This window comes from Danio rerio, chromosome 21 (genome assembly GCF_049306965.1).
Source record: "Danio rerio strain Tuebingen ecotype United States chromosome 21, GRCz12tu, whole genome shotgun sequence".
Taxonomy (NCBI): domain Eukaryota; kingdom Metazoa; phylum Chordata; class Actinopteri; order Cypriniformes; family Danionidae; genus Danio; species Danio rerio.
This window is the reverse complement of record NC_133196.1, coordinates 12,235,992-12,252,560: the sequence shown is the minus strand read 5'-3', so window position 1 is coordinate 12,252,560 and position 16,569 is coordinate 12,235,992. Positions and strand designations below refer to the sequence as shown.

At 32.5% G+C, this 16,569-nt stretch overlaps 1 protein-coding gene, 2 long non-coding RNA genes and 1 other non-coding gene across 8 annotated transcripts in view; 2 read left to right on the top strand and 2 right to left on the bottom strand.

Moving 5' to 3' along the window:
• The window catches only part of LOC141379988 (uncharacterized), a 33,587-nt gene extending 27,374 nt beyond the window's left edge, over nt 1–6,213 (bottom strand). The window contains exons 1-3 of one of the 2 annotated variants that reach the window (XR_012397175.1): nt 5,756–6,213; nt 3,522–3,677; nt 716–776 (exon numbers count right to left, since the gene is read on the bottom strand). This is a non-coding gene — a long non-coding RNA (uncharacterized lncRNA). Of the gene's footprint in view, nt 1–715; nt 777–3,521; nt 3,678–5,755 lie in introns of those variants that run through there. The other variant, XR_012397174.1, reaches the window with a different exon arrangement.
• LOC100536431 (uncharacterized) lies at nt 1,071–3,776 on the top strand. The gene is made up of 2 exons (XR_001797119.4): nt 1,071–1,261; nt 3,533–3,776. It is a non-coding gene; the product is annotated as an uncharacterized lncRNA (long non-coding RNA).
• mir122 (microRNA 122) lies at nt 5,790–5,865 on the top strand. The gene has a single exon (NR_030058.1). It is a non-coding gene; the product is annotated as a microRNA 122 (primary transcript).
• Nucleotides 6,214–6,718: 505 nt separating the features above from the next.
• Nucleotides 6,719–16,569, bottom strand: part of alpk2 (alpha-kinase 2) — a 31,024-nt gene continuing 21,173 nt past the window's right edge. For 3 of the 4 annotated variants that reach the window (XM_073934773.1, XM_073934774.1, XM_073934775.1), the window contains 8 exons: nt 16,299–16,452; nt 15,679–15,809; nt 13,695–13,733; nt 13,258–13,556; nt 13,071–13,159; nt 11,654–11,871; nt 11,461–11,509; nt 6,719–9,044 (listed from right to left, as the gene is read on the bottom strand). In XM_073934773.1, coding sequence (XP_073790874.1) covers nt 8,843–9,044; nt 11,461–11,509; nt 11,654–11,871; nt 13,071–13,159; nt 13,258–13,556; nt 13,695–13,733; nt 15,679–15,809; nt 16,299–16,452 — 1,181 coding nt within the window. In that variant the 3' untranslated portion in view covers nt 6,719–8,842. The remainder of the gene's footprint in view (nt 9,045–11,460; nt 11,510–11,653; nt 11,872–13,070; nt 13,160–13,257; nt 13,557–13,694; nt 13,734–15,678; nt 15,810–16,298; nt 16,453–16,569) is intronic. The other variant, NM_001423781.1, reaches the window with a different exon arrangement.

The following is a 16,569-nucleotide window of genomic DNA, read 5'->3' as shown; positions in this document are numbered from 1 at the left end:
TGCAGGAACAGTCTTTTTTTTTGTGTTATGGAGATGCCAAAAAAATGGAAACAGTTTTCTTGAGTATTTCATATTACAAATGTGTTACACTATTCACAGCATTTTAACTACACTTTTTAAATGAATATGCATTATATGTCATTTGATTTCTACACTGTAAAAAAAAAAAATGCTGGGTTCCACACAATTCCTTCACGTTGTACCAACACGAACTGATTAGGTAAATTGTTTTTACAAATAAGTTGATTGAACATAAAACAATTAAGTTGTCACCAAACAACCTTAGGAATTTTGTTGGTTCAACTTATTTTAAATAGGTCATTTGAACAAGCAGGAAAAAGTCATTATTTTACTGATATATTATAAATAATATTTGTATATGATGCTATACGTTGGTTTCAAAAACGTTTTTTAATTCTGACGAATGCAGTAGGACAGGTCCTGCGGTGAAGGAAACTCAGTTCATTCACACGTGCAATCGGACGGCTATCAGATCCAAGGACAAGCAAATAGAAGCGGCCGGCTGTCCTGGACACTTTATCAAGTGCTCTCTTTCTGCAATCACAAACAAGTCCAACTCCAAACTCACCCACATCAAACAGCTCTGGATTCAGAGAATGAGCCCAAACACTGCCGCAATCTAATCCAGGCCATAACTTCAACACAAACCGGTAACATATTTGTCAACACTTCTCAGAAAAAAAGGTTAACTTACTCTTTTGAGGATTTGAATGGAATCACTGCTGATTTTTTTGTCTTTTTTTTTTTGCACCCTTCTGAAATTTCAAGGCATAGAAACTTAATGAGTTGTGTTTAATCACTAATGCCATGTCTAAATGAAATTGTGTTTGATCTCAGGTGATCCGACCTTTATTTATATCTATAACTTTGGTCAATCAAATCTGACTTTTAGAGGAATTGTGCTTTTCAAATGTATTTTTTTTCTGAAGTTTTGAGTTCGTGACCTCGTCCTCTCTTCACTGCCGATCAATATTTCTGTAAGCTTATCGCAAAACTGTTTGACTAAACCCCCTCTTGGTACATATATGGAGGTTAAAGGAGAGCAGGTTGACCAGTCATGGCAAACTCTCCTCTGGACTAGACTTGTTTCTTGTTTTCTAGCAGACGGACGAGGTTATGAGAGCGTGTGAGTGTGCTGTGGAGAACAGAGTTTGTAGTTGGTGGATGGTCTGTTTTATGTTTCTTTTTTCAGTGATGAAAAAACATGAAGATCTGGCATATTTACTGAACTTGGTCTGTGGTAAGTCACCCGTTCACAAATAAACATGAGAATTTATGTTATTTTTAATTGTCAAAATATCTATCACATATTTGGGGAAAAAAGTCTATTAAATTTAATAAACAAAATTATTCTGAAATCTTTTTTTTATAGCTTTTTATGAGTTATACTTAAAATAAAATCCAGTATTTGTACAAGATTACATTGAGTTTATTAACCTCTATGATGGATTAAAAAACACCAAAAAAGTGATAGATATTAATGCTTTCATTTATTAGCATTGCATTAACAGAATTAAATTCATTTTTTTAAATGTCTATTTAGTTTTTAAAAATGATTTCAGTTTTACTTTTTATGCATTAATCTAAACAAAAAAACATGTTGTCTTGAGATAAAATACATAAAATATATTTTTAAATATATAATAATAATAATAATAAATACTAATAACTGCATGAAAGAAGTTTAAAAATTATTTTTAATAGTAACAATTAATACTAGTTAACAAATACTAGTTAATAAATACTTAAGTATTTATTAGGTTAATAAATTATTAAGAAAAATAAAAGCTTGTTTTACCTTTTAATTAAGAATTAAAGTTAAAGTTTATTATTATTATTATTATTAGTGTAGTTTGTTTTAGTACTAAAAACTGCATGAAAGCACTTTAAAATGATTTTTTGTTAATATTAACTTAGTTTTGAATTCATTTTTCATTAACTTATCATTAATTCATTAACTTAGTTAAATGAGAAAAGAATAAAAAAAAACTAAAAAAAACAAACTTTAATTCATTCATTTATTTTATTTTCGGCTTAGTCGAAGTATTAATCTGGGGTCGCCACAGCAGATTGAACCGCCAACTTATCCAGTAAATGTTTTACGCCGCGGATGCCCTTCCAGGTGCAACCCAGTACTGGGAAACACTCATACATCCTTGCATTCATACACATACACTACGGTCAATTTAGTTTATTCAATTCACCTATAGCACATGTCTTTGGACTGTGGGGGAAACCAGAGCACCCGGAAGAAACCCACGCGAACACGGGGAGAACATGCAAACTCCACACAGAAATGCCAACTAACCCAGCCGAGGCTTGAACCAGCGACCTTCAATCTGTGAGCTTGCAAGCTTTAATTTTATTTATTTTTCTTAATTCTTATTTAACTAAGTTAATGAGTTGTTATTTACTAACTAGTATTTATTAACTAAGTTACTATTAACTTCATACTATTTAACTTTCATCCAGTTATTAGCTTAGTCCCTTTATAAATCAGGGATCGCCACAGCAGAATGAACCGCCAACTTATCCAGCATATGTTTTATGCAGCGGATACCCTTCCAACTGCAACCCAACACTGGGAGGCATGCATACACTAAGGCCAATTTAGCTTACCCAATCCACCTGTACTGCATGTCTTTGAACTGTGGGGGAAACCGGAGCACCTGGAGGAAACCCACGAGAACACGCAAACTCCACACAGAAATGCCAACTGACCCAGCCAGGGCTCAACCAGTGACCTTCTTGCTGTGAGGCGATTGTGCTACCCACTGTGCCATTGTGATGCCCTTTTTTAGTACCTTTTAAGTTTTATTTTTTAAATATTAAAACTTTTGAGATATTAAAAAAAGATAATATTAAGATATTTTTTTAGTTAAAAAATGCAGAAAAGTAAACCATTATAGAATAAATTATATTTTTCTTATTTAAATGTCATTATTTTCACATAAATAGTGATCAGCATAACTGTTTTCAACAATGATAATAATAAATAAGTGATTTCTAGAGAATTATGTGACATTAAACAATACTATATTTTAAATTAGCAGTGTTTTTTTCTTATTATTAAACTCCATAATTTAGATTCCTATTGATAATATTTTTTGGAGGGTGTGGGGGGGTAAGATCATGGGTGATTGTATAAGCATTTCACTGCATATTTTACTGTGGATGTGACGTAGAATTTAAATTAGAAACTTATAAATTGGGACTAATCATTTTTTAATGCACCAAAAGAAACTTTGGTTATTTTAAACTATACAAATATTTAGCAATATTGATGTTTTAACTTCATTATTGATCAAACAAATGCAGATGTCTTTTTTTTTGTAGAAGTAGTAATAGTAAATCTGACCTAATTAAATATTTATGTAACATCAGTTTACACATTCCAGAGTCATACTGTATACATGTGGCTGACATTAAATATTCAATGTTAAAATCTGTGAGTGATCATGAAAGCATGTAAGCGACCTTGTTTAGCTCATTTTTCTGACCTATTTTGCAGTTTGATGTGAAGTTGAAAACGCCACAAACGTCAGCTTGAAGAGGCCATCTGCACGGTTCCCGTCATCTTGCACTCCTCTGAGCGACACGTAAACAGAAGACCAGAATCGATAACACTTGCACATGACAGCTGTGTGAACCTGCGGCTGGAACAGACAAGAGCGGAAAAATCAAGTCACAGTTTATAGGTTCATTCTGAGTTCAGTGAAAAAACGACATGTAATATATAAAATGTACAGCATCTATTTTCATTCTAATAGTACCAACTTTTTCAGATAATAGTATTCTTCCATTAAGTATTAGTAGTTGAATTAGTACATCGAATCCTAGATCTCATTCTTAAGATATTAGTATATATATTTTTTAAATGCAAGCATTTATTTACTAGATATTAGCCTAGTTTTTCTTATAAGAGGGGCCAGACAGAATCTGCTGACTTTTTTTTTTTTTGCTCTTTCTGCGGAAGATTTTGTAAAAAATCTGCGGATTTATGCGAAATTATTATCTATGAAATAAAATAGCTTTAAAATTTTATTTAATGTTTACAATGCAAATCCATCTAGCTCCACTTATTCAGTACACAAAGCAAGTCTATCATTTAATAAATATATACTAAAATACAAAAAATATTACTTTACAAACTGTATTGTAAATAAATCAAATTAACACTTTTATTCATTCATTCATTCATTTTCTTTTCGGCTTAGTCCCTTTATTAATCTGGGGTCGCCATAGCGGAATGAACCACTGAACGCTTTTATATTAGCCAATAATATTACTGAAATTAATTCAAAAACTTAAAATTTACACACATTTACACTAGTACATAAATAGACTCAATGATGAGCTAAAAATCTGTGGATTTCTGCATGTGCAGATTCTGTGTGGACCTACTTATAAGATATTAGTAATTGAGAAATGAACAATTCAGTTTTGTATGTATTCCAGATGTGGATTATTTTAAACATAGTAGTATTTAATCCTTACATACTAACACTTATTAGTTAGTCCTACCAGTTCTTATTACATACTAGTACTTATTTATTAGTTGTTCGCACTCATTTGTTTCATTCTAGACGGTCGCTGGTTCGAGCCCCGACTAGTCCAGTTGGCATTTCTGTGGGAAGTTTGCATGTTTCTTACAGGTGCTCTGGTTTCCCCCACAGTCCAAAAGCATGTGCTAATTGAATAAGCTAAATTGGCCGTAGTGTATGTGTGTGAATGTGAGAGTATGGGTGTTTCCCAGTACTGGGTTGCACCTGGAAGGGCATCCGCAAAACATATGCTGGATAAGTTGGTGGTTCATTCAGTGTGCGAACCCTGATAAAAAACAGGGACTAAGCAAAGGAAAATTAATGAATGAATACTAGATACTAATTTAAAAAATGTTAAAGGATTTTTTTATATATAGTTTTATATTTTTTAATTGAACTCTATTGTGGTCATTCAGACTAGTCAAATTGTTATACAAGTAAAATATTAGCAAGACAAAAAAAAATTTAATAGTAATGGTCACAAAAGGTACTGTCTAATAAATGAGTACTTGTAGCCTAGCAAATAAATGACTATTAGTATCTATAAAATAGATACTACTATTTAATTAATGCTTAATATTTTACACCTGGTCTGTAATATTTACTAGTCAGGAATTAATTTAACTAACAGAATTACTAAAATATACATTACAGTCAAAACTGAACAGTTAATCCCGAGAAACAGATTCCCACAGAAGTCAGTAAGATTTTGTTTTTACTAATAGATAGATAAAATAATTACTACTGTAAAAAGTACTGTAAAAAATCATGGTTGCTTTAAATTTTTAAGCCTAATTAAATTAACCTTATGAGTCCATTGAACTTAAATTGTGTTAAATAACTTCAGCTTGCGTAACTTATTAAATTAATTTAATCATGTTGAAACTTAATTTTATAAGTTGCAATGAATTAAAAATATATGCTGTCATGACTAATCATTTATTTTTTGTGTAGTCATCACTCAAATGCGGGTGTCAGTTATTATATAACAGTTATCAGTTATAATAGTTAATATTACAAAAAAGTTATTATATATTATAATAATTATAAGTAAAGTCATTTGCAGCTTAAAATAGATGTACTTTAGTTGATGAAGTAGCTGCAGGTTTTGGCGAAAACAGGGTCAAAAACGTAAATAAGCAAATGTTTAAAAGGCCTTATTTCGAGACAAAAATGTTGACAAAACTCACTTCTCTCGTGTGTTTCCAACCAGTGTGTTTGTCCTCCAGAGCTGTGGAGTGTGACAATGGTGTTTGTATCATCTGTCGTCAAACGCCATTATCACACTAAATAGCCACGGTGTGACCGCTCAACCTCCTCAGCCAATCAGCGCCAGAGAAACAGATGACGTCGCAACGGGCGGGATTTTACGGCGGGAATGTCAAACGCGCGTGGACTTCGTGACTTTTTAAACTTGAGTGTTTGATGAATTGGAGTCTGCTCAAAATACACAAGAAGTCCTCGCCTAGTGACCCAGTTGCTAGTATTAGAGTTGATAATGAGTTAAACAATTTCTTTGGATTGTAAGACATCAGAGAAGAATGACGCAGCTGTGTGAGGTAAACTACTTAATTCAAAATGGAGGCAAGGTTTAAGCTTTTTGAGCATATATAGTGGCATAAGATCGCTGATGTTGAGGATTTCAGTCACAAAGCTTTTTATGTAGTTTTTTTTTTTTAAATATTTTTTAAAATAGAAAGTGTGACTATTGCACCCATTTATGAACACATGAATATTATATATATAATTATATATATAATTATCGAAATATGGAAGAATAACAGAATAAATTTGATTGTTTTTTACTTTTCTCTCTCTCTCTCTCTCTCTCTCTCTCTCTCTCTCTCTCTCTCTCTCTCTCTCTCTATATATATATATATATATATATATATATATATATATATATATATATATATGTTGATCAGTATTATCAGTATGGCATCATAATGAAATAAAAAAAACTGCTCTAAGATTTATGTAAGAAAATATGACCAAATGTTCATGTTTGATTGTGTTGTTTGCTGTTTCTTTGTAATTAATTGTGCAATTTCTGAATGAAAATAATCTACATTTATTTTTTTCATCTTTAGCAAAGCTAGATTTCTAAAGCATTTTACGTTATTAACTACTTGTGAACAAAACAGCCAATACTCCATAATGAAAAACAATATTTATTATTATACAATATACCATTCAGACAAGCTCATTCAAAGTGGATTGTGGTTCAGTAAAGCCAAGAATCTAAAAACTTGAATCTTCAATCCAAACAACTAAGACTACAAATACTTAAAGATAAGACTATCTAGATAAGCAAAAAGTGGCTAACATCACAGTTTATTTGTGCGGTTCATTAGTATCAACAGGACAAATACATCGCTTTAAACGTGTGGGTTTATATATAGCAATGAGGCAGTAAGTCATTTGATCTTTGAAAGGATGCTGGAAACGTGAAGGTGGAAGGTTTGTCATTCTTACTGAGGCAAATAAACAGCTGTTTACTAGGGCAAGTGTACAAAATTTTCCATTGGATCATATTTACTACCTTATCATACACTGAAATAAAAGATTCATTGAATTTACTACATTTTTAAGGTAAATATTTAAATCCAGCCCAAATAAATTTTCCAACCAAACAAATTAAGATGAACTACTAAATTTAATTTGTTTGTTTACATTCAGCCCATTTAAATAGTTTTTTTCCAGTTCACCCTTTCCAAAGATTAACAGATAAACAATGAAAAGAAAAAAATAATAATAATTATGAATCTCTAAATACATTTGTCTAAAAAAATAATGATAATAAAGATTTGGCTCTGCATGTAAATTTTAGCAGCTGCTAACAATACATTTTTACATTTACAATAATGTTTTACTTTAATACCACTCATCAAGTAAATATCTATTTAAGCTGTAGTGGTTATTTTAAGTATTGTAGAAATGCGAACATACACAGCAGGGGGAATAAGTATTGAACTCGTCATGTTTTATTTCCTGGAAATAATATTTCTAAAGGAGCTGTTGACATGAAATTGAACCAGATTTTGGTAAAAATCCAAACAATACAAACATAAATTAAACAAAACAACAAAACAAATCTGAACAATGAGTTATGTTTAATAACAATGTTATAACACAAGGAGAAAATGCTGAACTACCTAAACGTATTTAATGCTGTCTATAAAAGACTTTTCTGGTGATGGAAGGTTAAAGATGCATCTCATATGAAGAATAAAGTCACATTAAGCGCTCAGGTGTGTTTTTCACAGACTTCAACAGTGTACATATCTTGATGGTTTTGTGGGTCTCGTCGATCAAGTCTGATCTTTAATTTGTATTTTCTATTGGATTCAGATCAGGTGATTGGCTGGGCCATTCTACAGCTTGATTTTCTTTCTCTGAAAAGTTTTCTTGGCTGTGTTTTGGGTTATTGTCTTGCTAAAATGTTCACCATGGTTTCATCTTCATCCTTCTGCTAATGTACTGTAGATGTTGGACTGAAGCAGCTAATATTAATTTAATGAGGAATGAGAAAGGGCAGAGGGTTGCTGAAGAACTACTGAGAGATTTCAGCTGCTGTCTAGGCTTTCACTGTCTTTCTACACCTTCCTTTCTTCATGTGTTCAATACTTTTTCCTTTGCATTTCATTTTATTATGCATAGCTTAATTTGTAAACTAATTCATTTTGATTTCTTTGCATATATGGATTTCTTCGGTTGTTACCAACATCTGGGCAAGTCACCAGCACCTTTAGAAATATGTTTTCTGAGAAAACTGGTGACGTGTTCAATACTTATTTTCACCAATGTAGCGCAAGAAAAAACATGAAACATTTCCAACCTTTTTTGTTGTTGTTGTTGCTTTGGCTTGTCTATAAAACAAAAATGCCTGTGGGCTAATAATAAAGAAGCAGATGGCAGCAACACTGGCAAAATTCAGAACTTTTCAAACAAACCAGAAAAAACACTGACTTTTACCCTCCATTATTCTCTCAATTTGAACAACCAACAAAACAAAAGATAGTCATTAACATTTAATATAAATTCTGTGAGCATCTACTCTTAAAAAACATTAAAAAAAACAAATACGCTCTTTTAAAATAGCACAAAAAAAAAAACTCTCAAGAAAGAAGTAAACTCCCTACTGTCCTTACAGATGAATGTCATCTTACATTTTAAGAAACAGCTCAGAAACATGTTTGTCCCTGAGCAAGACGTCATTATTACGGTCTTCAAACACCTATTAAGCTTACAAGAAAATGTTCAGGGTTTCTGTGCGATCAGGATTTGGCATTCAGAACGGGCCCAAAGGTTTTCTTCTTTGGCACAGGTTGTGTTTTTGGCTTTGGCGGGGCGACGGTCCGCTTGGGTTTGGGCTGGAGGGACACAAGGCCTAGTAACTCACAGTACCTGTTACATTGGTGAAGAGCTTTAAACTGATCGATGAAGGATGTCGCACAGTTTCCTCTGAATCCTTTATAGCTGCAACAATAAACAAAAAATCTATATCACTGCTTTCATAATAATCTCATCCTTTTTTGCAATGCACTCAAAACATATTTAACTATATTAACTATATAATTACATCTCACTACTTATTTAAAATGAGCTGCAAGACCATAATTCTTGGATCATAGAATCCAGCATTTTTACAGTGTACATAATATCACTTAAATACAACAAGGAATTAAATTAATGAAATAATTTTTAAATATTATAACTATTATTATTATTATTATATCTTTATTTAATTTTATTACACTTTTTTTTACATCATTTAAATGTAAGAACTTTTATTACCTATACTGTTAATGTATAACACATTACAATTTTTTATATATATATTTCACATACAAATATATGAAATGTACATAAAATTAATTTATAGATAGATAATAATGGTATTCAACTCATTACAGTAAAGTTCTTATATACTATAATAATAATAATAATAATATTCATTCATTCATTCATTCATTTTCTTGTTGCCTTAGTCCCTTTATTAATTCGGGGTCGCCACAGCGGAATGAACCGCCAAATTATCCAGTAAGTTTTTACGCAGCGGATGCCCTTCCAGCTGCAACCCATCTCTGGGAAATATCCACTCACACATTCACACACACTCATAGCCTACCCAATTCACCTGTACCGCATGTCTTTGGACTGTGGAGGAAACCCACACGAACGCAGGGAGAACATGCAAACTCCACACAGAAACGCCAACTGAGCCGAGGCTCGAACCTTGCGACCTTCTCGCTTTATATTTTTATTATTAGTTGTAGTAGTATTTTTAGGTTATATTTATATTCTTTTTAGCTACAACAATCCTGATCAATATTTCTGCTTTCATCACAACTTTACAATGTTTTATACATAATTGAATATCATGTAAATGAAAAAAGATATTTAAATAACAAAAAATGACTTTTACATTTTAAATATTTTATTAATAATTATATTAATTGCATGTAATGTGTGTCATAATTGGGTATTTAATTAACAAACATAGTAATAAATGAATAACAATATATATATATATATATATATATATATATATATATATATATATATATATATATATATATATATATATATATATATATATTATTTAAGTTATTGCATCATTGTGATATACATTGCTCAGCATATATGAGTACACCCCTCACAAATTTCTTGTTTAAATTATTATTTCCTGTAGGACGCTTTACAATTTTATATTTGTGCGTATACATTAGTTTAGTCCAGGGGTCACCAATCTCGGTCCTGGAGGGCCAGGGTCCCTGCAGGGTTTAGCTCCAGCTTGCCTCAACACACCTGCCTGGATGTTTCAAGTATACTTAGCAATACCTTGATTAGCTTGTTCAGGTGTGTTTGATTAGGGTTGGAGCTAAAATCTCCAGGACACCAGCCCTCCAGGAACAAGTTTGGTGACCACTGGTTTAGTCAGTAATGAAGCCAAATCTGGAGTTAATCTAACAAAACAACTTAATTTAGTGGTCCAAAAATTTGTAGCTTAAATTTATTAGTTAGGGGAAAATATTGAATAAAAAAAAAAATGTATCAAACAGAGTTAAAATTTTGTTGTTTGTAAATTGTTTGTTGCTTTTAAAATATTTCACTTGAGTTTAAATGTATTATCTTTTCATTTCTAAAGATGTTTGCTGACCAGACTACTATTTAATGCATATAACTCAGTGTTTCCTCTATGATTTTTTCCAGCTATATAAATACACAATACACTAATATGAGCATTTCTTGTGCGCTCTCTAATAATCGCTGCTAAAGTGCAATTTAGTGAGTTTATGTAACGAGAATGTCTCCAACTTTTATAAGACTTGCTAGGAATATTTCTGAATGTCTCCAATAGACCTACAGAGCGGCATTAATGCGTCCTGAAGTAAAACCGCTATAAACTCCAGCAAGAAAATGTCATAATATGAAGAGCTATAGACCTTTATCTATAAAGTATAATTATGGAAACTGTTCATCATAACTGAAAGCCACGTCGTGTTTGCTGGCCCCACGCATCACGCACCTGTCTGTCAGTCAGTCAGTCAGCATGTAACCTTTAAGGGTTAAACAAATAGCGAACAGCACCACTACGGTTACAGAAATGTTTGCGCTGTTATAATTGACTTACCTTTTAATACGTTTTGGTGCGATTATAACCCGCTATTTTAAAAAAACGACTGAATGTTTTAAATGAATTTTGGTGTGGCGCCCTGCCACAGAGGGATGAATGTAGCGGAAACCATGTAACGGTTTAATTAATCTGTTTTGTCCAAATACACAACACATATATTGCCTATATTCACTGAAAAATAAATAAAAATATGTTGTTTTTTTAAATGGGTTGTACTGAGCACTGTGATAATTCAATATACTAACTTGAACTTACCCTTTCTTACAGGTAGCAATTCCAACATCTGTCAGTTTCATGCCCACACCTGAAAAAAAGAGAAAGGATTATACACCACTCCTTGGTTTTAAATCTACACCTTTCTATATAACCCAGTTCATTGTTATTGTCACAATGTGCGAGTAATGTTAATGTTAAAGTCGTGATGTTTATAGTAATCTGGAGTTTTTACCCTGCATGTCTGTGACCAGCAGGTTGCCCTCAGTCTGTGTATAAACCCAGTGCTGAAAGGCACAGCATTTCTGCCCGGCCTCTGAGTCTCTACGCATCAGGTTGATCTCCTTCCCGTCCTTCACTGAGTACTTCACAAAATCTCCCAGCAGCTCCTCCTCCAGCGTGGCGTAAGGGATGTCGTTCGATGGCCGGTGAACCAGGTAAATAGGGATGATCCTGGATATTCAAGTACACATTTTTAATACATATTGGTTTCATTCATTTATTGTGTCTTTATACACGTCACGTATTGAAGTTTGTGAATGCTGAGGAATTCACTTTTTCATCTTTCAAAATGGTCAGTACAATTTGTGTGCTGGTTTTGGTGGTTTTTAAGGACAGACATTTGTATAATGACATGGATATGAGGTATTACAACATTGTTGTGGTTTATTAGGACAACCCCTTATGTCCTTGTAATTCAAAATGCTTACAAAACAGTTAATGGCATCTTTTCACATTCAAAGTTTGCCTAGAGTAAAGACATAAAGTACATTATGCCTATGGAGAGTCGTCATACACCTCCAAAGCAACCAACAAGTGTGTATGTATGTGTATGACTTATGTATTGTTTAAAATAATATTTCAACATGGAAACCTTGTTCAATTATATTGATAGTACTGATCTAGAAGCAGACGACAAATAACCCCTTTTATTTATTTATCTTTTTACATTTACTACATTATTTTTTATTAACTACACACATGTATTTTTGTGGTCATTTGTACTTGGTTGTAAAAAAAAAACAGAACTGTGTGTTACTCATTTTTGTATGTATTTGATGATTTATCTGCACAATATGTTAATAACTATATTTGCTAAAAAAAAAATCTTTCAAATATTTTTAGTATAGTAATATTCATGTATGCTAACAATGTGCTAACAATAATTAATACATGTTTAAAGGAGACATACTGGTGTATATCATTCTTGAAATTTAATAAAAGTCAATTCTCAACATTTAATTTCATTCATTTTCTTGAAGTTTAACATGTTCTCACATTATAATGACTCAAATCTATTATTGTTTGTATTATTATTGCTTGACCCTTAGCCTCTTCCATATCAACTATCCTTTTAAAGGGATAGTTCATACAAAAAAAACTATTTACACTCCCTCAAGTGGTCCCATAACCTTTTTGAACACTAAAGAAGAAATTTTGATGAAAGCTGAATATCTGTAACCATCGACTTCCATGGTAGAAAAAACAAATACTACAGAAGTCAATTGTTACAGGTTTAAAAAAACATTTTTCAAAATATTTTCTTTAACGTTTAACAGAAGAAAGAAACTCGTAGAGTGAGTAAATGATGTCAGAGTTTTAATTTTGTTTGAACTATCCCTTTAAGACTTGAACAGTGTTTTTGTACTCACTCTGGCAGGTCTCCAAACGATTCTGCAGATTTGGCCACACTATTGTACGCTTTAATATATTCCCTGGCCGTATTCTGCACATGACATTCCTGGATAATAAAGAAAAAAATCAATCATAATCAGTCACAAATTTCCCCAAGTTAATCTTTTAATTAAACATCTCCCTAATGTAGAGGTCAGTTCTCACCTCCACAGCCAGACTATAGTTCTTTTGAACAAGCTCCTCGTTATTTTTGGTCCCGTAGCTGATGGAGTTGTGGACTTTCAGGACACATGGGTGGCCGGGTCTGAATCGTGGCAGGTTGCCTTCTGTAAGAGTGGTCCTGAAAGCCTTTCTGTGCATGCCTTCACCAAAGTGGACCTTTTCTGTCAGGATGCTCGCAGGCTGATTCTTTCCAAAATACTGATCTGACAAAAAATCCTCCTTAAAGAGCAACGGACTGCACTGGATGTTCTCTTCATCCCCCTCCATAACTCTGGGCTCAGCTGAGAGATTGAAAAACATGATATCATAACCAATCATATACTGAAGTCATTAAAACATTTCAGATTTTCATTGTACTGTTTAGCCACTTGGCAAAACATCAAATTCTTAAGAGAGCATGCAATTTAAGGTCTGTTTACCTGGTTGATCGTGACTTGGAATGACTAGTTCCATCAGAACTGAAATGAGACATGTTTGACAGTTATATTAAAAATAATCAGCCATTATTTGATTGTCTTCTCATGCTTATAGATTTGTTGCCCCAAACACAATGGAGACCTAATACACAAATTTGACATAATACTGATTTATACTTTATTTTTATGGACCAAAGGTGCATTTAATTGTGAAAAAGTGACTTTACATACATATCTGTTTGAAATAAATGTTGTTCTTTTAATCATTCATCAAAGAATCTTGAAAAAGAAATAATGCCACAGCATGCCGTAATTTTTTTCTAGAAATCATTTTCAGAATTGATTGCAATACTGTTTCTTGAGTAACAAATGCACTCAGCAGGCACACAACGTCATAAGATGTAATGCCAGGTGACTAAAATTCAATCTCTAGGCAGCGTTAACATAATTTTGATGCCAATAATGACATCAAATGACGTTAATATTTGGTAAATTTTAGGTTGTGTTGGAAAGGGACCAAAATCCCAACGTCGAGCCAACATCTTAAACCAACTGATTTTCATTTCCAAACAAAATACACAAGTGGGGTACAACATTAATCTGATGTCATGTTGACATCCTGTGCCTGCTGGACAATTTCTGAAAGACTTTGTTTTAGCATTCACTTAATAAATAAATGTTTTGACAACAGTTTGTTTTAAATTTGTTTAAAGAATCAGTTAATTTCTTGCAATTTTAGATTTTTAGCCATTCCCCCAATTAAAACTTTTTTTAGAATTGTGAGTTAAAAAGTCACAATTGTGATAAAAATGTTAACCTGCAGTCACAAGAAAGCACAGAACTGTGAAATTAAAAAGTTTCTTTTACATTTGTTTGACTAATTCTGGCAGAAGTAAGCTTTTAGTGTAACATTAATAGTTCACAAAATAATGCATTTTGTTTTATATTGTATTTTTGATGCAATTTTCAATCAAGCAAATGTAAACTAAAACTTTAAAATAAATAAATATAGTTTAAATATAGATAAAAATATAAATAAATATAGCTTTTATTTATTTTATATAGGTTATTTTTTAGTATTGTTTGATAAATATAAACATTAAAAGAACAATTGAATTGATAGAAGTAGATACATTTATATAATGTTAACCTAACTGTGAAATTAAAAGTTTCATGTATTTACATTTGTTTTTCTAATTTTGGTAGAAATAAGCTTTCAGTGTAACATTAATATTTCACAAAATAAATACCTGTATTTTTACTGCAATTTGCAATTAAATAAATAAAGCGATTAAAAATAAATATAGTTGTGCTTATTGCTTTAAGATTCTTTCATGAATATAAACATTAAAAGAACAATTTATTTGAAAAAAATAATCATTTAAATATTTATTATAGTGACACGATGGATCAGAGGTTAGCACTGTCATCTCACAGCAAGTAGGTTGCTGGTTCGAGTCTCAGCTGGGTCAGTTGGCATTTCTGTGTGGAGTTTGCATGTTCTCCCCATGTCCGTGTGAGTTTCCTCCGGGTGCTCCGGTTTCCTGCACAGTCCAAAGACATGTGCTATAGGTGAATTGAATAGACTAAATTAGCCTTAGTAAACGAGTGTGTGTGGATGTTTCCCAGGACTGGGTTGCAGCTGGAAGGGCATCTGCTGTGTAAAACATATGCTGGACAAGTTGGTGGTTCATTCCACTTTGGCGACCCCTGATTAAAAAGGGACTAAGTCGAAGGACAATGAATGAATGATTATTTTTTATAAATAAGAATACTGACAATTTAAAAGTAAATAAACAAATGTAAAAAGTTAAATTCTTGTTTTTATTAAGTCTTTTAAAATAGTTTCTTTGCTGAAGCTTCAGAAATTGAGTGAAACTTCCTGCTGTAACTTTCTGCTTAGTCATGGAGTGCATTAGCAAATTAAAAGTTTCATTACAGCCTCTTTAATCAACTTAAACTCGGAAAGCAGCCCTCTGTGTCTTACCCTCAGATGTGAGATGGTACTCAGAGGTCGAAACAGAAATATTGGCAACGATCAGACTGCATTTGTAAAAGCCTAGATCTTTACTGCAAGCTTTTATAATGGTCAGTGTGAAGCGCCCATCTTCCTTTTCTCTGCGGGAAAAAAACAACAACTTTACAGAACATTGTATTGTACAGTAAATCAATATTTCTTCACATAACTGGGCATATACTTTCAGTTACTTAATCAAATGCCATGGCCTTAGAGACAACTTTTATACACTATAAATTCAGCTAAAGCTTTCAAAACAACTGAAAAGGGCCATTCTGGAAAGCAGAGACCTTTCTGAGAGCGTCTGAGGCATAGTCAGCATTTAGTAAAAATGAATCACACTGTTATGTAAAAGGTACATTTTGCTCCCACTCCAAGCCATGGCTGAATCACCAGAGCGCTGATGTTCAGTCAAGACTCTGCCAAAATATACAGCAGATTAGGACAAGGATAGAGTGCCACCAAGTGGAAAAAAAAGTCCTGTAGAATTTTGTTCCTTTAGCTAAACTCAATTTTAAACCAAGAGCCAGACGATAAAGTAAATAGATAAAGTAATGCAGGGGCTAATGGGGAAAATAGGTTTTTCTTACACTTTGTTTATCTCTGACAGAACTGCTGCCTCTTTAGTCCACTTAATGGTGGCTTCAGGTGGAATGGGGCTGAACTGGCACCAAAGCGAGATGTTTTGGGGGTCAGCAGGAACTGGATCAGCCTGGATCTCGGAGACTACACGTGGAACCACAACTACAAAAAAAAAAACATGAAACAGGTCATTTATAGACCCTTTATTACGATTAAATATTACTCTGCAACAAAATATTTTCTTACTTAAAGGTTTTTTGTTTTTTGTCCAAATATCAA